At 43.0% G+C, this 21,686-nt stretch overlaps 1 protein-coding gene across 1 annotated transcript in view; it reads right to left on the bottom strand.

The window, feature by feature from the left end:
• HS6ST3 (heparan sulfate 6-O-sulfotransferase 3) overlaps nt 1-19,399 on the bottom strand; it is a 648,331-nt gene extending 628,932 nt beyond the window's left edge. The window contains exon 1 of the mRNA XM_059902804.1: nt 18,690-19,399. Within this exon, the coding sequence (XP_059758787.1) occupies nt 18,690-19,399 (710 nt within the window). The remainder of the gene's footprint in view (nt 1-18,689) is intronic.
• Between the last annotated feature and the right edge of the window lie 2,287 nt (nt 19,400-21,686).

The raw sequence follows: 21,686 nt of genomic DNA, 5'->3' as shown, positions 1-21,686 counted from the left end.
TAACTGGTCGAAGTGCAACAAACAGCATGTCATCAAGACACATCTGGACACAAATGGGTGAAGAATGGTGAGAAAATGATTTTGGAGAAGTTCCTTGACAAGGTTAAGTAAGCCGTGTGCAGTTCCCGAATCATAACTTGTGAAGTCTTTACCGTCCCCTTTAGGCAAAATCATCCATTCTTTATTCTGAGTTCTGATGACTCTTTATAGTTACTCCATTCCCCCCGGGGAAGCCTTTCCTGCCCGTGCAGGCTATGCCTTATCCCTTTACTTTGCTTGCACTGCACCTACCTTACAGCCCATCCCTTGTTATACTACAATTGCCCACCTTTTAGTCTGTCCACGGTAAGGTCCTTGAGAACAGGGACAATGTCTCAGTCACCCTTTATCTCCAGTGCCCAGCACAGGGCCTAGCACTTCCCACCTACTCACATTGTATCCTAGTTGTTCATACTGTTGTCTTCCATCAGGAAAGAAAGAAAGAGAGCTTTTTTTTTATCAGCAGGGCCTTAGCCATTTCTGCATGCCCAAACCTGTCATATTACTGAACATCAAGGGGAAGGGCTTAATAAACACTGAGTGCTGTACCCCTCCGCCATTTCTACCTTCCTATTTAAGCTTTCTTGGGCCATTTTTGGATCTTATTCCTAGGTCCGTCCTTGGTCCCTCTAAACCCTTCTGATGCCTCAAAGTCATTAACACCAGTGTAACTATTGTACCACCTCCATCCCTTCTCCAAAACAGAACAGGAGGACATCAGATTCTGAACAAATGTCGGTAGTTCTCCAAATGGGGAAAGAATCAAGCTTTAGACAAAACACAGGCCAATCTATCTATGAATAAGGCCCCTTCCACGTATAAGCAATGCATGATCTTTTGGAAACCATAATAATCATCCCTTAATGCATCCTTCTCTCAGTGCATCTCATCAAAACCACAAGTGGTCTGAAATAGTCTGACCCTCCTTTATGAATGTGAGTTGTCCCCTCAAGAAAACTTTATTTCTCAGAAAACTATCTAAAAACTATCTACTCAGATACTGACATATGATCTGCTGAGTCACAGTTTGTTTCTGGATTCTAGGGCCCAGCTCACATCCATGGTCAGATTTTATATCCTCTGAAGTTATCTGCCCAATGGAAAATCTCATGTATCCGGCAATATAGGGACAGAACCGTGCCTCACAAGGGACATAACAGATTTTCAGGCCCTTTGGCACCAAGGCTTAAAATAAAAAGTGTTTTTAGACAGAAAACTTTACAAATAGCATTCACATTTCCACTCATAAAGAAAGAATGCCAGACAAAACTGTTTTTTGATAACTGTGATTAATTGACATATATAAAGGTAGTGGAAGTCATAGACTTAAGCTTTCCTGAAATGCTGCTCTCTGAACTTACGGTCCTGGAGTTCCTATGACCCTAGTGGGATACTGAAGGAGGAGGAGTTTTGCCCTTCTCTGCAGAGCAATATCCAGGTTCTTCCACCTCTTTTTTAACTTCCTATCTCTACTTCTTTTCTATCTTATTTCTATTCTCTGCTCTCTCCTCTCTCCTTTGTCCCTTTCCTTCTTGATTCATCACAGTCCTGAGAAACTCAACAGCTTAGCAGTCTGACTTGAGGATTACATGCCCACGTGTCATTCTTCATCACCTTTTTTCCCATAGTGCTATCACCATGGACCTCCTGACCTCCCTCGCCAGGCTCCCTACTTTCCTCTCCTACTCGACTTTTATCATCATTCTTGACTTCAACATTCACATGAATAATCCATTCAACATCTTGACCCCGCCATTCTTCAACCTTCTTAGCTCCCACGATCACTTCCTGCCCCACTCCAGGTCCCCATTCACCTGGATCATACAAGTTATAGCCCTCCCTCCAGCATCTCAACTTCAAACACCCTGTTCTCTGACCATCTCCTCTCATCCAGCACACTCACACCAGCACTCCAGCTCTCCTATTACAACTCCTCAGACAACAGTCTACTATCAATCCTACCAAACACTGTGGACCTTACCACTTTTCTTCCTATCCATCACCCACCCTTACAGCCTCACTTCTCTCCTAACCAGCCTAAATTACACGATCTGGCACTATAAATGCCTCCAGGCAAACAGCCATAACCCTCCTGCTCCTCCCTTGGTAAAACCCCAATCCTGGTTAAACCCAACTGTGTACTTACTCCATGTCTCCACCAGAGCAGCTTAATGCTGCTAAAGAAAATCACAGAACCATGCCAAATGGACTGGTTTCAAATTTATAATCACAGGTCTCAAAGCTGTCAGACAGCTTACTACCCTAGGAAATTTGTTTTCCCAACTTCCGAGATAATTATTCATACGTTCTCTGTTCTCCTCAAATTTCCAACATTCCTTCCTCTCCTCCCCACTCTCAGCTAATGACCTTGCTTCATGTCTCATAGAGAAAAGAGATGCAATCAGATTAGAACGACCTCATTCTTCAAATATCAATTCACCAACCTTCCTGTATCTGGTACTCAGATGCTCTGCCTTCATTTCTGTTAAAAAGGGAAGAAGATAGATGAGATCCTGTGTCCTGTGATCAGATAATCTCTCATCTTCTTAAAAACATGTCTCCTACCATCACCCCTCTTTGCTTTATCATTCCTGTGAGCATTCAAACAGGGCTCAGGGTCCCTCGCAAAGTTGCAGTCAAGCAGCTGGCCAAGGCTGCCGTCTCTGAAGACTAGAGGGGGGCTGAATGACCCCCTGCCAAGCTCACTCACAGGAGGTTTTAGTTCTTTGCCATGTGGGCCTCCCCATAAGGCTGCACAGAACACAGCTTCACCCAGGACAAGGGATCCGAAAGAGAGGAAGAGGAACACCTAAACAGAAGCCACAATCCTTCTACGGCCAAACCTCAGAAGTGGCATCTCACCCTTTCAGTTGTATTTGATTCCTTAGGATCAAGTTACTGAAGTCAATACTGGGGGGTGAAGACAGGAATTAGGCTTCACCTCTCGAAGAGAAGAGTATCAGAGTTTACAGACATATTTGTAAAACCATCACTGTTTATGAATTTAAAGTTATTCTAACTTTGATACTAAATCATTTCCTCAGTCTGGCATATATTCAGGGCTCTCCATAAACTGCCCTTCAACCATTCCAGTATCACTCAGCTCTTCAGCCAATTCAAACTCTTTATTCTGTGCCTTCTTCACTCCTGCAAACAGTCACACTCTTTTCTTTTAGCACACCTTCTTCAGAATTTCTATGTCTAGTTCTAATTATAATACCATGAATTGACTTAAATGCTGTGATGTAAATATTTCCAGTTCATTTTATCTATGACTTACATACACTATGATTTCACTCCTTGAGAGCCAGGACCAAGTCTTCTCCTCAATCTGCATCCTCTACAGTGCCTGGTATTAGGCTATGTATAACCATGAATCAACCAATCAATCAAGCTAGCTAGCTATAGAAAGAAAATGACCTCAAACTAAAATTAGATATGTTATATCTCTCTTGTCAACCAGGCAATGTTTTTACAGCATTGTTTAAATTATAAGGGATTGGCTGTCTCAGGTTTTCCTTGGTGTTGCAGCTCTGCAACCCTTCCCTTCTCTCCCTGCCTCTGCCTACATCCATGTCCTCCTATAGCTTAGAACCATTGGGCTTGAAGACTTGCTCCCATCTCTATAACCAATCCATGATCCTGACCATGGATGTGCGGGCACTGATTAGTTTAATCCTGGACCTCGTCTCAACTTGACCTTGCACCTGTACTCCGACAACTGGTTTCTACACTGACTCAGAATCCACTTTTTATCACTTTTGTGCTTCTGATTAACTAGATTCATTGTCCTATGTTTGAGTTCCATTCTTGGTGACTGTTTTAAGGATACCTGGGATTTGTTTAATCAGGTATGGAAGGACAAGCAGACACAGAAATGACTGTCATGAAGAAGCTGTTTATACTCACAGATACCTAGAAATAGGAGGCACAGCATGCCACACAGGGCCACGCAGGGAAGCAGCAGGGTCGTTCAGGAGGCAGAGGAAGCAAGGGGGAAATGTGGGCAAGAGCCTTTATTGGGGATTCCGAAGGAAAGAACAAGTGTAGCAGGGTAAATGGGTTCAGGACTGGCTAGTTTGAATAATTTCAGTGGGTTTTGGGGAATAGGGGTTGTCCCAAGTTGTCTGATACCTGGCCTGAGGTGATTAGGGCAAGGGGGATAGTGGTCTAGAGTATAAGAGCTTGAAAAAGGAAACAGTTGGACACATGGGCTCTGGATTGGTTGGTTTGCATATGAAGGCATGCTCACAGCCATGCTCATTTACTATCGCAAAAAATTAGCTAACCCTGGGAGGAGCAATCCCTCAAGCATCAGCAAGGCCCCAGATGTCAAAGCACGAAATACAAAAACTAGAAAACGAGGCTATTATAATAGTAACCCACCTAGGTCTACCTTGGTCCTGCCTTCCTCCTGCTGATACTCTTACTACCTACCCAGACAGCTGTCAAATACACACAGTATCAGCACAACCTAGGGATAAGAGAGATGGTCCTAAAATCAGACACGCCTGGGTTAAAACACCTGACTGCTCCACCAGTGATTACTTCTGCAACCAGGGACAAGTCACTTAATATCCCTGAACTTCATCTTCTCATCTGGACAATGGAGATGACAGTAGTACCTACTTAATGCAGGTACTTACATCCCTAAAGCACTTTGCCTAGAGCAGAGGAAGCAATCAAAATGTGTCAGCAATAATTACTATTTCTTCTCCCTCTGATTTCCCTAAAACTGTAGTGTGATTGATACATAGTAGATACTCAATAAATGTATGTTGAAGTTGACTGAACCAACAAAAGAATGAAAAAAAAATCAATAAATAATCTTAGTTCTTGAACCAATCATAGAAATGCAACACTTTTAGCAGACATAGGTTAGAATACGCGACAGGCTAGAACTTGAAAGTGAGACCTGGGTTGGAAGTCTAGCTTTAATATTTAATCCCATGTGACTTTCTAGGACAGGATGGAGACGCTACAGGTAGCCTCTCCAACATCCATCCCTCCTTTCCCTTGCTGGGAGAGCCCCATTTTGTTCTGCTGTCCACATGTGACTCGGGAGGGCAATCCTATCCCCATATTCAGGGACAAATCCTGGAGGGTCCATTCCTATTGCCAGTGATTGGTTTCCAGATGGGAATGTGACCCTTTCCACTCTAGTCATTGTTCATTTGGCAAGGAAATTCTGCCTGTGTAGCTGTAGCCTTCTCGCAACCATGAGGGAGGCATCCTATGGCCCAAGTCAGCAAGCTCAGGGTGGCAGAGTAAAGATGTAAAACCACCTGGGTTCTCAGTAAAATAACAATAGCTAACATTTAATAGGTGCTTACTATGCTTCAGCTATTCTCCTAAATGTCTGTGTGCATTAACTCATACGATCCTCATCACTAATACTTGGCAGGAATGTTTTTATTACTGTTTTACACAATGAAAAACCTGAAGAATTTAGCAATTTGTGCAAAGTCTCGTAGTAATACATGGTAGAGTTGGGATTTAACCTATAGTTGGGCTTCAGGATTTATGTTTTTGCCTACCTGGATCTGGAAAATGTTACTAAGACAGAATCAACCAATTCCCTCTGGGTTTGTTATGAGATTTTAAATGTCTTATTAAGGCAATTTGAATTTGAGTTTTTGCTAAATGCAGCTGATGGCATCCTAATAAATATATTCAGATTCTTCATCTTTAAAATGGAGATACTTCTCTATGTCTCCTAGGGTTGCTGTTAAGATTAAGAAGAGCTCAATAAATGAAAATGCCGTCCTCAGTTCCTCTGAGGACTCCAACCACAGGCATCACACCTCTCGCGGTTGTCCACAGGTTTACTGAATGGAAAGTCTTATTCCAAGACTCCACCCCAGCCCAGGAGCTACGTGTGCTTCTAGGTCTCTGCCCATGCTAATGTATATATCCTCCTGGAAGTGGCCAGGCATTGCCTCATGTATAAAAACTAACTCATTACCAAGGAAAAGTATTCTCCTAACAGATATGTATTATAATGCAAACTCTAGACTCAGGAAGATTTTATTCTCTATTCTTTTTTCATAATTAGCTGCAAAATCAAGTTATGTAGTGAAGAGCTCAGTGGATTATCACATCCTAAATCAGCTCAAATGAAGAAGAGTTACATTCTGAGCTCACTGTCATGACATATTATTAACTGATAGCTATAATTTATAGCCATCATATGAAAATAAGGAAAAAGTATGAATACAAAATTTAAAATATTAACTCCTGGATAACTTTCCCAAAAGGGTAAAGCAATGGAAAAGAAAGAAAACTTTCGTACCTTGATCTGTGCCAAATCCCTGGAGAAAAAGGTCTCCTGATGGTCTAAGGAAAAGACTTATACATTTTGACAAGTCTTTTGAGATATATTATGTCCTGTTCTAAAAGAAACTGCTCATTACTTTAACAAGTTGTTGAGCTGAATGTGTATGCTGCATATTTTTCAACTGCATCTTTGTCATTCCCGATTTTTGAAGATCTCTATAAAAGGTGAATTATCTATGCATCGCACTTTCAAAATCCAACTTCCCTTCCTTTCCCATTCTATGTCCAAAGAATTCTCACTGTCAATGTAAATTTAAATTTGTATAGTACTTTATACTTTACGAAGTGCCTTCATAGTCATTTCCTTAATTCACAACAACTCTAAAAAAAGAGATAGGACATATATTCTTATCCAAATTGTCCAATAAATTTGTAAATTTATTTATGCTTGTTTTCATTTATTCATTTATTTGACAGCCATTATGTACCAGGTACTATTCTAGGAGCTGAGGATGCAGAAGGAAACAAAACAGTCACCATCTTCGGGAAACTTAAATTTTGGCAGGAAAGCCACACAATAAACAAGTAAACAAATCAATGAGGAAGCCTAGATTCAAACCCTGGTTGCTTGATCAAAACTTTAGAGCTCTTTACAGGATACCAATCTGCCTCCCTGGTCCAAATTCACTGATGCAAATGTTCTCTTTGCCATGAATTTTGGCAGTTTGATTTCTTGGACTTGAATCTCTTAGGGTTTCCAAAAGGTCTCAGATGTTTTCCACTCCCCTAAAGTAATCCAATGGACAACAGTCAAAATGGCGTTTAATAACCAACGCATTCAGAGCACTATTATATTCCCCCAAACAAGAGAATCGAGGAGGGAGTTAAAATTGAATTAAAAAAGAAACATATGCACACGTAATTGTTTGTGTGCATTAACTCATATGATCTTCATCGCTAATCCTTGGAGGAGGTCATCTAAAGGATGCAACAGCTGGCTGACCCAAAAGCGGACTCGGGCAATCGAAGGCTCCTGCCCCACTCCCCTGTCCTTGGAATGAATGCTCCATCTACCATTCCCACACTAGAAGCTGTTTCAAGAACGTAGCCTTGAGAGAACAGAGTGCTGTTGAGACCATCTGGACAGCCTACATGCCTGAACCTCGTTAAAACCTCTACATAAACTCCTAAGATTCTAGCAGGTGGGTGCAGAGGTCTACCTTCACGTGTAAGTTCCCTTGTTTATTACACCTGCCACCTACCCACTTGGACTGATCTGCGTCTTTCTTCCGTCCCTCCCTGCCCAGTGTGTACGGAGCCACCTTCAGATTTCACCAGGGAAGTCCCCAAGGTTGCAAACCCACACTAACACCAGGTAGGAATGTTTTATCACCATTTTACAGATCGAGAACTGAGACCTTGGAGAATGCACGCAATGTGTGCGAGGTCACATAGTAATACATGGTAGAGTCAGGACTTAAACCCAAAGTTGGGTTTCAGAACTTAGGTTCTTTGCCTCTATGCTTTACCGGATCTAGAAAATGCTGTTGAGACAGTATCAGCCAATGCTAAGACCATTTTTTACCTGGAAAAATAGGTTCACATTAAGTTTTGAAGTACAAATTAATATTCTGCAAGAGTCTGCTCGTTTAGGTATCAGCAGGTGTCTGGCTACACAGGGTTTCTACAGGACAGCATCTCAAATGACTGCCCTTGCCTGTTTTCCATCTCACAGCACTCACGAGCAGGTTAACTTGTCCCATGTATCATTAGCAATTCATGACTTATTTGTGAAAGTGCAGGGACAGCACTACTACAGGCCTAATACAATGAATATCTTATTAGGAAGAAATTAACAAATGAATTGTTGCTGATCAATAAGTGTTGAAGAGAAAATTACAATGACAGTAAAGCCTAAATAATTTATACACGATATTGATTTTTTCATTACATTAATTATTCTTTACAGCACCCATAAGGAACTAGGAGAATAAAACTTTCAAAGCAAAGGAATTTATCTACCGTGGTGTATTGTAGGCTTAAGTCTGAATTTAAAAGACAAAGAATGGACCAGGATAGTTGACAAATATTTTTAGACTAAAAATGCATCAGGTAATAAATGTGACACTTCCAATGTAGCTAAGTTCCTTTGTGTTGCCCAACGTTTTTATACACAATACTTTTAACAGTTATTTATCAAGAGAAGTATTGATAGAAATGCTTATAAATAGAAATATTAGAAATAGAACAATCCATTAATCCACCTCTTTCATGGCTTATATGAAAGGCACAATGACAAATTCGCTGAAGCCACATGGGAAAGAAAACGTTCTCTGAAACCTCTCCCAGAACCTTTAAGTTAACTGGACTTAAATCCAGTTGAACAGAGTGCAGGTTCCTTATTGTTAATAACTTTCATAGCCAGCAGAAAACAATTCCCTAAGGCCATTTTCTCACAGCAAGTAACCTTCATACGGAGGTAAGGGCCTGAAGATGATCTTCCTGTTTACACACTATTGCTGACTTTAACCTTGTCACAAAATGCTGTCCCAGAGAACAACAAAAAAGTATTGTGCATAAGAAGGGCTGTGAAAGAGGATGGAGGTTGGTGTGTTCTTCATGGATGACGGTGTTCCCAGCAACTCAAAATCCCCTCCTACAGATGGGAGAAACGAATTTAACACATGTGCACCAATCCCAATGGATGTTCTAGGTACAGACATTGCACTGAAAATTGGTTTTGTCATTCATATGTTGAATAGCGTCTTGCTCATGGCGTTTTGACTCTAGAAATTAAAGCAGTGAATCGATGGTTCTTTTCTTATCTTTTCTATCGGAGTTTTCTCAGATACCAACTTCACTTAACTATTTTTCAGTATCTAATATTAGGAGATTCCAGGTTCATAATATTTTATACAGAGTTGCATGAATATATACTTTCAAGCACATCCTATCTCCCCCCAAATAAAGATGGAAATAGTGTTTCAAAAGTCCTTTAAAATTAAAACTAAAAACATTAGAATAGTTTCAAGTATGATATAATTTTTTTCTTCCCTCACCTGTTACCTTCAGTGACTTAAAGCCACATTAATATTATTTTTAATGTGCTTAATGTTCTTGGAAGAAAATCTAAGCAACAGAAAGCATCTCATCTCGTGAATATGCTTTTGCAAACTAGAGCCAGTTTTGCAAATTATTTTGTCATGTCTTAACTAATATTGTTATATAACTTCAAATTTATAAAGTACCTCACACAGATATAATATAGATAAAATGTATATTATCCACTCTGTATCATAATACAGATCCAACTGTCCAAATGTGTCACAATCACCAGTCAATTCTGGAGCACTACGGGGACAAAACACCCAAATCTAGCATCATTTTTATTACTCAGTGAAAAGTCCCTTGTTATGGTGACGGCTTCATTGCTGAGTGTCCTTTGCTGCATCCACCATTCTTTGGGTGGAGACTAATGGTCCATACAGAAAATATGTGGTACAGGTACTAAAAGAAAGGGTATTTGTTCTTAGTCTCATATGTAGAATTGAATTGGGCACTCATAAAATGAATTAGAAGAAACTTCAAACTATTTTAAGCCACTGTGCAAGTTCTTCTCCATTTTCCCCCCTTCTACCCCTGTAACCCCAAATCCATTCTCCACCTTTCTCTGCCTTGGTGAGGCATGTGGAAGGAGGAGCTCGCTTGTCCTTTAGCTTCCAGGTAAATCCAGCCACTGGAAGACAGTGGGAGGAGACAGACAGGTGGGAGGAGAAAGGAGTCAAGATATTTCCTTCCCCCCACCCCCCTCAGCTCCTTACTGCTGGCAGTGGCTGCTTTCTACAAACAGCTCCTCTGGGGAAGCCCTTCCTACCTCCAAGACTGTAGCTCCTGTCAGGCGCCTGCAGACATGGGATACTGACACTGCCTGCCTGACTCCCCCACTTCATGCCCAGGGTGGTTAACTGCTTCCCTTGTTACTAGTTGTAAGGAACCTCATGTCCAATGTCGGTGCCCTTACTCGGTCCACACTTCTGTAACTAGTCCATTGGCAACACCAGAGGGTACCTCTGTTTGCTGCCAGGACCTACAATACAGCTACTAACGTTTGAAACAGCAACCTGATACAGAAGAATAATGTATAAGTAAATAAAAGAACATCAGCCACATTCACATACACCAGCACTGCGAATCAGATAGCCTCTTAGATACGTGATTACGTCCCATAAATGTACTAATGAGACAAACCATTGCACACAAGATGCATTTCTGACCTCAACTCTCAATATCACCGTCTTTCTGATTCAGTTCTTTACGGATTTCATTCTTCACCTTGACTACTTTTGTCCTTCTCCTCTCCCTCCTCCGTAACATCCTTCTAATTTACTCTCTGCATTATCACTGTCTGTTCTCTCTTCCTTGACATGTCACCTTGTTCTTTACTGTGTTATATGGATCCTACCTGCAGATTTCCACACACAGGCCACATTACCACGTACCTATATTTAAAGTCATGTTTACTTTTCCTTCTGGGTCTATGTTTTCATTTTTTTAAGTAAATCTATACAATTCTACAAGTTCCTAATTAGAGTCCACAAAATACAGAAGCTATCGTCCAGGTTTACAGTCATACATCCATAACCTTGAATTCTTTGAAAGAAATACTCTGTAAAATATAATAAATAAATATGGAGGACATCAGGGTGCTTAGCTTTTCTACCCTCTTATGTTTATAAAAAAAACTAGAATGCAGGGGCAGCAGTGAACATACGGTGTTAAATGCAAGCGTCTGACAATAAATGACCCAGTACTTACCAATAAAGCACGGTACTATATTAATAATAGCAATGAACTACAAATATTTATGTGCCCACAGGCGACTAATCCAATTTCACTGCAGGATTGCTTCATTTATGAATTTAATTGTATGTGTTTAAACATTTTTGTTGCTGTTTCATTAATATCCCATAAAAAATAAAATGACATGCTGAAGAAAAGAAAGAACGCAAGTTTCTATTCACAGCATTAAGTGCCCATTGAGTGCCCATGGTATCCCGAGAATTAACATTTACTTTTATCATTTATGGCTTTTCTTTTGCATCACACCTTGCACGTTCATTTTTGCATTGTTCAGGATGAAAAGTTCCAGATTCAAAGAGGGCAGTACAGGTTTACATATCATTTTAGTTTCACACAAAACAACGCAGATGTGTAAGACGACTCCCATGAGAGAATTAAAATAGTGACTTTGTCTGTGTCAGGCTCTGTTTGAAGAGTGTCACATGCATTCTCAGCGCTCACCATGAGATAGTACTATTATTCCTCCCATTTTCCAGAGAAGGAAACTGAAGTACAGTGCAGGTAACTGCCTTATTCAGGGTTATGTGACAGCAAGTGGTTGAACTGGATTAAAATCGAGCTACCTTGACTTCACAGCCCATGCTGTAAACATGACCCTAATCACATTCACAAACTGGGCATCAGCACGATTTTCAGGAATATTCAGGGGCTGATATATTTGTCATTGATTTTCTCCAATTTCTGTTGAGGACTTTTTTCCTTACTCAGGGTCTCCTTCCACTGCTCTCCAATATCACAATCCTTAACCACAACCGCCTCGACCATCGGGCTTTGACCAGTAATAATCCAGAGTCTACGTTATTGGTACTTTTCTCATCCTCCCATCCTACATCAGAGTTCTCACGCTCTTGGTTTAGGCTGATTTTTCCGTGAAGTGAGAATGAATGATGAGATTAACCTTCCCAAGAGGCAAGAACATCTGTTTGTACCCAAATGAATGTCTGATCTGTGGCATACTAAGAGGAGAAAGCTCCTAGAATGTTCTAATAAGCCTTGGGCTTGATACATACTTTGACTCTTCTAGCGAACAAGGGGAGTTGACATCTTGTTAATTATGAAAGGCAATTATTAACAATTCGAAATTGCATGACAAAAGAAGAGAGGGATGACACCAAATGTTTGATAATCCCATCTTTCAAAGAACCAAAGTCTTGTCAAGTTATGCCGATATTTTTTAAAGGTAATCTAGAACATAGAGCATATTTTTAGCCGACATTGACTGAACATCTATAGGTCAGTCTCTGTACTGGGAACTTTACATATGTTTACTGAATAACTGTATTTGCTAGAGGAAGATATAAACAAATAACACTTGTCTAGGTTCAACAAGTATTTAGAATAATTCCCAACACACAGTCAAATGCTTAGCTATAATTAAAACAAAGTTATATTAGCCAATTAAAATCAACAGAGACTTATCTATGATATCTATAATTTAACAAACTCAAAAACAAGATAATTGATTACTACAAAATATTAATTTGGGTTCCGCATTTACTTGTTTTCATACTAAACCTATTTCTTGGCCTAATAATTTATTTCATGACTCTTAAAATCACATTAGGAATTGCCAGTCTCAATTAAACCTGTTTAATTCATTATCAAGCATAAATAACTTTCAAATGGCATAAGCTTCTGATTGTCCTTAGTCAAGATGAGACGATAATAATTACCTTTGGGGAATAATAAGAGTCTAAGATTAAGCAAATCCATATCGCTAGTGGCTAAATTGACCTGCCTTCCAATTATTACATGAACATTTATATTTCTCTGAAGTCAACTCTTTCAAAAATCCCAAGGTAACCAGCAAGAAAAATGCAGAAAAATAAATCATCTCTTACCATTTACCACTTCCAGTTTTATCTTCACAACTCAAAAAAAAAAAAAACCTGAATGGGTTTAGTTCAACCTCCTTCTGATTTATAGCAAATATCAGTGGTTTGAACCAGAAGCAATACTTTAAGAGACCCTGTAATGAACATATAAGTGGATATGGCATATAGACAGAATAATCTCTTATCTCCTTGGTTTTATACTGCACACAAACCTGATGGTGAAAATTAACCTTCTTTGCAGCTCCACATTTCTAATTAGAAGAGACATCAAAAAGATTATCCCTTAGAAAGCAGTATGGGCCATAATATTCTAGATAGCCTTGAAACAGAGCTCTGCAGCCTCCTTATATATTTTAGCCTGCTGTCTAAAGGAAAAGCAATAACCAGATGGTGTTCCAAAGTGGTTATGGCTTTTTTGCGGCAAGTTTTGTTGTATTTTCTCACCTTACCTTTTTATACTTATTATGAAGAAGCAGACATTCTAGTATACAGGACCTATTTATTGCTGTTGGCCTTGAATGTGTAAAATAGTCTATACCATCAGACTGTGCTATACTAAAAGTTTCCTTGGTAGAAATGCTTACAAATCTTTGAGAATTAACTAGTTCATTTATAATCCTTTTGTGTGTGTGTGGTGGAGGTTGTTTTGTTTTCTCTGTACAGGGCAAGAAAGAGGAGAAGAAAGATACTGTGAACTCAGCTTAGATTAGAACACAGAACCTTAAAATAAAAGGCCGCACAGGCTAAGCCCTCCCCCAGGAAGAAATTCCTTCTACAACATCTGTGGTTAATTAGCTACATCTAAAATGTTTACCGCTGGGGAGCACGCCACTTCACAAAAGAGTTCATTCTCGTTGTAGACAGTTATAAATTTTAAGAAATTCTTTCTTACTCTGAGTTGAAATCCTTATCCCATCACTTCTATCCTACTTATCCTAATTCTATCCTTTGGAGAAATACAGAACAAATCTCCTGCACCTTCCACATCTTCCTTCTTTGAGTATTTGAGAGCAATTTTTATGTCTCTCCTATTTTTCCCATCTCCATATTAAATATTACCAGCTCCTTCAATTACTCCTCATATGACATGATTTCCAGATGCTGCGAATAAACTGGAGTAGTAGCTTGACTCAAAATTTTTCTTAAAAGGTTTTTAAAAGAGATCTGAAGGCTTATTTACAACTATAATTGACACAATTACAAGGACTATCCAGAACCCAGTGGTCTTCCAGAAGCTGTATGCTAGCTCTCCTTCTTGTGATACACACACACACACACACACACACACACACACATACACACTACTGATGGGATGGTTCTGTGATACAAAGTGGGTCAGAGACCCTCATTTCTCTGGTCACATTGATTGGCTGAAAGAATAGTCACAAGTTCCAAGCTGGACTAATCTGAGTCATTCCCCAAGGTTTTAAACTGGAACTCAGAGAAGGCCTGCTTTCCTCTTAGCTGGTAGAGCTATTAGATTTCATAGCCATTTACTCATTTCATGGAATAAGCCAATTTGATATAATGAGTTCAACATGAAAAGGGGTGTGGAGAGAAAGTTCCCAAATCTCCAGTTCCAACCATTCTTAAAACCAACTCTATCCCTATCTTTCCTGTGTTCTGGTTATTAAGTCAATAATTCCCCTCTGCCTGAATTGAGCTCGAGTCAGGTTTGTATCATCTGCAACACAGAGGGTCCTATCTAATACAATGTTCATAAGGTTCCAGGCACTCTAACAGGACCAATAGAATGCGGTCATAAAAGAAAACAATTGCCATCCTACCCTACAAAAGGTATGGATGGAATCTCTTTCCATCATTCTAAGAATGAGAGAGATAATCACTTATTGAGGAAGATCAAGGTCCATCTTGCCTAATGGCCCAAGCTCATAGGGCTGACACTATTTGTTCAAAACTGTATTCCTAGACCTATCACACAGTAGGTGCACACAGTCGGTGCTTAAAACACTCTCCACTATAGGTGCTTGAACACTCTCCACTATAGTTGTCATAGTGAACAGAAGAAACAGTAGGCAAAACATTGAATATAAATTATCAAAATGAAGACACGAGTTCCCTGGGGAAACTTTAGACATATTTCACCTCCTTAGTATTAGATAACCCATTTGCCATATAAATTATGGAACTAGATTATCTCTTCAGTCTTTTTTAGCCATAAAATGCTATGATTTTATCCACACTCAACAATGGTAAAGAAGAGTCTTCCAAAGACCCGGGTATGCAGACAAAAAGGGGAAACATACTGCAATAATGAAGGAAGTATAAAGATAATGAGAAAGCATATCCTACCAAATGAATAATAGAGAAAAGAAAGAAAAAGAATGGGAAGAAATCATCACTAATATGATAAAAGAGGTCATTCAGATAAGCCGTCTTCCTCTTGGCTTCCTATCTTATTCTAACCAGTTTCTGTGGTCAGAAATGCCCTCTGTACTGGATCCAAACTGCCAGTCCCAGAGCCTTGCCCCTTCCTGGCCCCTTATAACCCATATGACAGTTCCTTCCACTCTACCACAAATCTCCTTCCAGAGTTGGCTCCCTGCTTCTGCCTTTGGTCCTAGATGTTCCCAACTCCTCTCTCACCATTCCAACCAGTTTTTCTTGTCACCAACAGAGTGTATACTCAATTATATTGTGTCCTCCCACCCCTGTCTCCCATCCTGTCCTCTGCAATGACTGATGCCCAAATGGCCATCCATAATTTTCAATTTATTGCTTAATGTTTTGAACTTAGAATTCTGTCTCCATACAAATAATCATAAAATGGCATCTCTACGAATTAGGGTGACCCATTTACACTGAGCTGCTCTAAGGAATTGACCTCACATCCTTTCGTGAACGAAGGCCTCGATTAGGGGAAATACTGCTATGACAATTAGCAACTAATATTTAAGTATTACTATATACCTGCATAGTAAGTATTGAGTGCTGTGTACCAGCATATTATACTATGCACAGATACTATACCAAGTATTTTACATGCATTTGCTCATTTAATTCTCATAACACCTCTAAGAGGAAAGTACCAATATTATCCATATTTAAAGATGAAGAATCTGAGGCTTAGAAAGAGCAACTTACTAACTTACACAGCTAGTAAGCACAAGAGCCACGTCCATCTGACTCGATAATCCTTGCTCTTACGTGTAACATGACCCACAAGGACACTGATCCCTGTGAGAAGTGGGGAAGGAGGGGACATTGGGGGAACCAAAAGCCAAGAGACTAGGGCACCAAAGTCAACATGATCTACTTCTTGATTTTGCTCAGAGTCAGCCCTATTTGAAGTAGAACCTTGCTCCCATTACGTAGCAATAGATTATCTGCCATTTTGCATTGTGGAAATGGACCCTCCACTATCCAAGCTAATCTCGTTGACTGTAGAATGCTGTACACAGACATTCTCATGACAGACAACTAATTCAATCTTCTCTGTGAAGAAGATGCAGCTGAACATCTCTTCAACTTTTTCCCTATCGCTTTTGATGCAGGGCACTTCGCATAAACCACAGCTATTCCTTCCTAAAGTATCCAGAGAAGAAAAGTAATTGAGAATTCCAGGAAAGAAAGAGAGGGTGAGGATGAAGAGGAGGAAGGATTATAAAAAATGGTACCAAAAAAAATACTACCACAAAATTTTAAAAAATTTTTAAAAAGCAAACCAGTGCAGGTGATTATCTGATAACTTCTGATTCTGAGAGAAATGAGTCCATCACTAAACAAAGAAAAGCACTTGACTGTGCAATAGAAACCATATGTTCAAATAGCCAAGGTGGCATTTTCCTACATCACACAGTAGAGAGATAGTGAGTATTTTCTATAGAAGACCTCACTGCTGTAATCTGCACAGGGTCTATAGCAGCAGCAGCACTTCATCACTAAGCAAAAATCCAATTGTTTTTAGATTCCATAATCACTCATTCCTCTAAAATCTTCATCTATTCACTAACAGTTTTATATACATTGATAGAAAATAATGCCAATCCCTACTGAAGAATCACTAGATGTTTCTATGTGATGGTCAGTCTCTAGTTTAAGTGAAATGGAAGCTGGGAATCAGACTAGTAAACTCTTTGGGGTCATTCAGGAATTAATACATAAAGGTGTAAATACAAAAAGTACCATTTGGGGTGAAATGTAGCAGAGACTCTCTCTCATGAAATAATAATGTCTTTTGGTAGAAAGTTTGTAAGTAATTATCAATTGAAAAATTGTTTTAAGCTAAAATAGAAGGGCGGGATCTAAAACACTACCCAATTAGAAATCTTTAAAAGTAAAAGGTCCTTAAAACATACTAAGAAAGGAGCCTAATGCTTTCATTCCAAGTCCAACCAGTTTCTTATTCTAAGCAATTTCCATTAAACAGGGAAAGGAGCAGGGAGGAGAGAAAGTATTTGAAAAACTGCCAGAGTAAAAAATCCCATAATGAAATTTTGCTCATTCTTGGAGAAATGAAGTAGAATTAGATGCTTCAGTGGTGGTGAATTCCAGAATCTGGGTAGCTTCCAGTAAATGAAACTTTTCCATAACGTCAGGTGCAAAAGCTATCTGATATCAACATACTGAGCTTGAGTTTTTAAAGTCCTATTTCCTTGCACAAAATTGTTTGAAACCTTTGAGACACAAACCTCAATAAACTAGTATTCCAAGCTTTTAATATTTTAGTCCCTTGAGCAAGCATGTCAGATTAATCTTCAAATTGCAATGGGCAGAAAGAACATTCAACCAAAATTCTTAAGCCCAGGCCTCTCTCAGAGGATGTTAATAAAGTATGCAGTTTCATTGGCTATTAAGATTTCAAACTTTCCTAATTCTCAGCAGCATTACTATTTAAAAGCGGGTGTGGATGGGGGGTGGGAGAGGAAGCTAGTCTATCCGGAAAGGAAGGGATTTTACTTATTAAATCTTTGAATCCACCTAACATTTACCACACTGCCAGGCACACAGTAGGCATTTAACACATACTTTCAGAATGAGTTGATGGATCGGCCTGGGGGAGAGTGGAAATCTTGCTGAGAACAGCATGAGTCCAAACCCTGGCATTGCTCAGCAACAAAGCCCATCTCCAGAATTAGGGTTATCGAGGTAGAGCAGGAATTTGAACGTGTGTCTTCAAAGTGGCATCAAGAGGACTGTTTCCTGAGCTGGAGAACAGCCACCCAAGAGCCACTAGACTCGTCTCCGGCTTCCCCATGCCTGGAAAACTCCTGCCCTGCCTCTCTACCTCCAGCTCCCCCTGCCTTCTACCGGCTTTGAGTTTCCACTCACAGCACTTAGGTACAGGATTCGACCTCGCTAGTCTAACCCAGGCCTCCTGGCCATTCCACGGTTCTCCGAGCATCGGCTGGGAGGGAGGCCGGCCACACCATGCTAGGCAAAAGGAAGGACACACACACGACGATGGCTCCCATCACCTTTGGGGGAGGGGGGATGGGAATCGATGGGGGTGAGGGGGGGAGCGAGTTCAAGGCCAGGGCACTATCCAAAGCTTCCTTATCCCTCTCCTAGAGCCTCTGGCCGAACCGCTGGAAGATGCTGGGGAACCAGCAGCACGCCGCCCAGTGAGCGCGGGGCCGCCGGGGTCGGGACTGAGGTGGGGGGAGCTGGGAGGGGGGTGGCAGTTGGCAGGAAGCGAGACGCGGCAGGGGACAGTACCTGGTATGGCTGTGGTTGCGGGGACAGTCCTTCTTCTCCATGATGGCCGGCACACAGTTGGTGAGCTCCGTCCAGTCGGCGTGCAGCCCGCAGCTCCAGCCGGTGGAGAAGCGGGAGAAGAGCCACGTCTCCTTCTTGCCGGGCCGGTGGCAGGTGCACTTCTTCTGGCCGGCTTTGCAGCTGCACGGCTGCTCCAGCCGGATGTTCTTCACCAGGTGCCGCCCGAACGTGGTGCCCCCGGTCTTCTGGATGTGCAGGAACACGATCACGTCGCGCCCCTTGATGTTGAAATCCACGAAGCGGGTCAGGTCCTTCAGGGTGAAGTTGAAGCGCGGCACGAACCGGGGCAAGGATCCGTTCTCGGGGGCCTCGGGGTCCGGCTCTTCTTCCTCCTCCTCCGCCTCCTCCTCCTCCTCCGGGTCCCCCGGCTCCTCGTCCTCGTCCTCCGGCGCCGCGGCCCCCCGAGGCCCCTCGGGCGGCCCCCGGGGTGGCGGGGGCAGCTGGGGCCGTCGCTCCCAGTCCTCGAGCGGCGCCTGTGCCGGGCGGGCGGGACCCGGGGCGGCAGGCTGGCCGGCCTCCCCGGCGCGGGGCTGCTCCCCGAAGTTGGCGCAGGAGCTGGTGCAGGAGGGGGACACGTACTGGTACATGATGACCACGAAGAGAAGAGTGAGCACCGGCGTCAGCAGCCACTTGTTGAACCTTTCATCCATGGTCCCGCTCTCAGGCCGGCAGGCTAAGCGGCGGCGGCAGCGACGCTGTCGGGCTCCCGCTCGGAAGTTTCGGGGACTCCGGGGCGCGGCTCCGAGCCCGCCGCTCCTCCATGCCCCTGACGCCGAGGCGTGCGGCTGGCTGGCGGCCCCGCGGCACACCGGCGCTCCGGGGCTGACAGAGCCGGGCCTGCGAGTCTAGCGGGGAGGCGGGCGCCGGCGCGTGCCGCGGCGGCTGCGGCGTGGGGCGCCCTGCGCTCCCGGGGGCGCCCGGCTCCGCCGGCTCCCTGCTCCCGCCCGGGCGCGGCGCGCGCTTTCAGGCGGCGCGGGGCACCCCGCCGCCGGCGCTCAGGCGCTGCGGAGCGCGGCTTGGGTCCTGGACCTGCCCCGGGGCAGCCCGGCAGCCGGGCAGCTGCGGCCGCGAGCTCGGGGGCTGCATGAGGCTCTCCTAGGACTCCGGCCAAGGGCGAAGGCGCGGCCCGGCCGCACGCGGGCCCTACGCCCCGCACGCGCGCCCGGCGCCTTTGCCCTCAGGTCTCGAGGCGCCGGAGCCGCGAGGACGGACGGCGCCCGCTGCAAGTTACCAGAGGAGCTCCCCCCCGCCCTGCTCCGCCCCGCCCCGCCCCGCAGCGGCTGCGGACGAGGCGCCGGTGCGAAGCCGCCTCCCCGGGCGAGGCGCACTGCTGCTCCGGGTCGGTCCGCCCAGGCGCGGGCACGCAGACACACTCGCACTCACTGGCTGGCGCCGCCACAACCCGCCAGCCGGTGAGACAGGAGCCCTGCTCCCCGGAGCGAAAACCTGCCCTAGGTACGGAGCATGCGCCAAAGCCTTCCCCAGCCCCCGAAGAGTTTCCAGGGGAGGAGTCCGCGGCTCCGCGGGGCTCGGAGCAGGCAACTGGGGGTGGGAATCTCTTCAGCCTAGAGCCAGGAGAGATTCGGGAGAAAGGCAAAGGCGGAGCGAGGAGAGGATCCGAGAAGATCGTCGCTGGCGCTGATCCGAGACCTCCAAATCCGCAGCTTTCTCAATCTGAGAGTGGACAGAAATCTGGCCAGTCTGTCTGCAAGGATAACACCTGCCCACTGCTGGGCAGACTCACCTAGGCAGGACTTTGCAGGAGTTGGCCGGTCCCTCGCCGGCAGGGGATGTTGGCTCTACACTGCTTTTAATCTCGACACAAGACGTTGTAATTGGTGCTCAAGTTTTATTCTGGTCCTTCCGCACGTACAGACTTGGTGTGTTCAACTCTACAACTTTATTCAACCAGCATCCATTCATCAATTGTCCATGAGGCGCCCACTGTCTATCAGGCTCTGTATTCAATGCACACTTCGTTTCTTCCAGTACCAGATAAGTCCAGCCCACAACCATGCAGCACTTAGATCATAGGAGGAGTTTAGGGGTCACCTCGTAAAATTCATCCTACTAACACACGCTGAGCTCCTAGATGTGCGAGATTCACCCCCTCTCCCCACCCCATTACAGACGATAAGACCTCTACTTACCTGTATTTCACAAGCTAAAAAGCTCTTGATCATGTGCAGATTTTAACTTTATTTTTCAAACATCTAAATTTTGCATTGTTCTGAGAAACAAATCTTTAACAACAGTTTCTCTTCTGCAGATAATGAATGGAGTAAAATATTGGAGTAACTACCCCTCCACAATTCCTGGACTTGCTTGACCCAGGTTGAGAGTGGCAGTGTATTGAAGGTGGACACAATGCAGTTTGATTCCCTGACTCAGGTCAACACGTCCCTCCTGGGTACCCGGCCAGTCCTAGTTTCCCACACCCAACATCCCAGTCTTCGTAGCATCCAGCCTTCCCACCTGGCCTCTTTCTGGATCTATGCGGTATTTGTCTCTGTAATCAATCAATCAATCAATGTGCTGATTTATTTCATTTGTCAGACTGTCCCCTTCACAGCCATTAGTTAAGATCCAGATTTCTTTCAAGGATGCTAACGCTTGCCCAAAGGAAGTTATTTTTATTGTTCTAGGCAGGTTGGATTCTTCTAAGAAAACGTCCCTCCTCTGCTTCCTTTCCTCTTTTCAACTCTATAAACAACCACCGTGTCCTTCCTGAAACTGTATGAGACTATATTAGTAAGAAAGGTGTTGGGTAAGATAAATCAGTTTCTTTAAAGCTTACTTGATTCTATGTCTCTTTTTCTCACTTAAAGTTTAAAATCCTATTAATGGCATCACATTACTCTCCAAAGCAGGAAACTGTGATAGAACAAAATCCAATAAAATCCAACAATTATTTCCTGAATGCATCTAGTTAATGGT

The sequence above is a fragment of the Balaenoptera ricei genome, chromosome 18, assembly GCF_028023285.1.
Source record: "Balaenoptera ricei isolate mBalRic1 chromosome 18, mBalRic1.hap2, whole genome shotgun sequence".
Classification (NCBI taxonomy): Eukaryota; Metazoa; Chordata; class Mammalia; order Artiodactyla; family Balaenopteridae; genus Balaenoptera; species Balaenoptera ricei.
The sequence above is the reverse complement of the archived record's forward strand: the minus strand, read 5'-3'. Positions and strand labels throughout refer to the sequence as shown.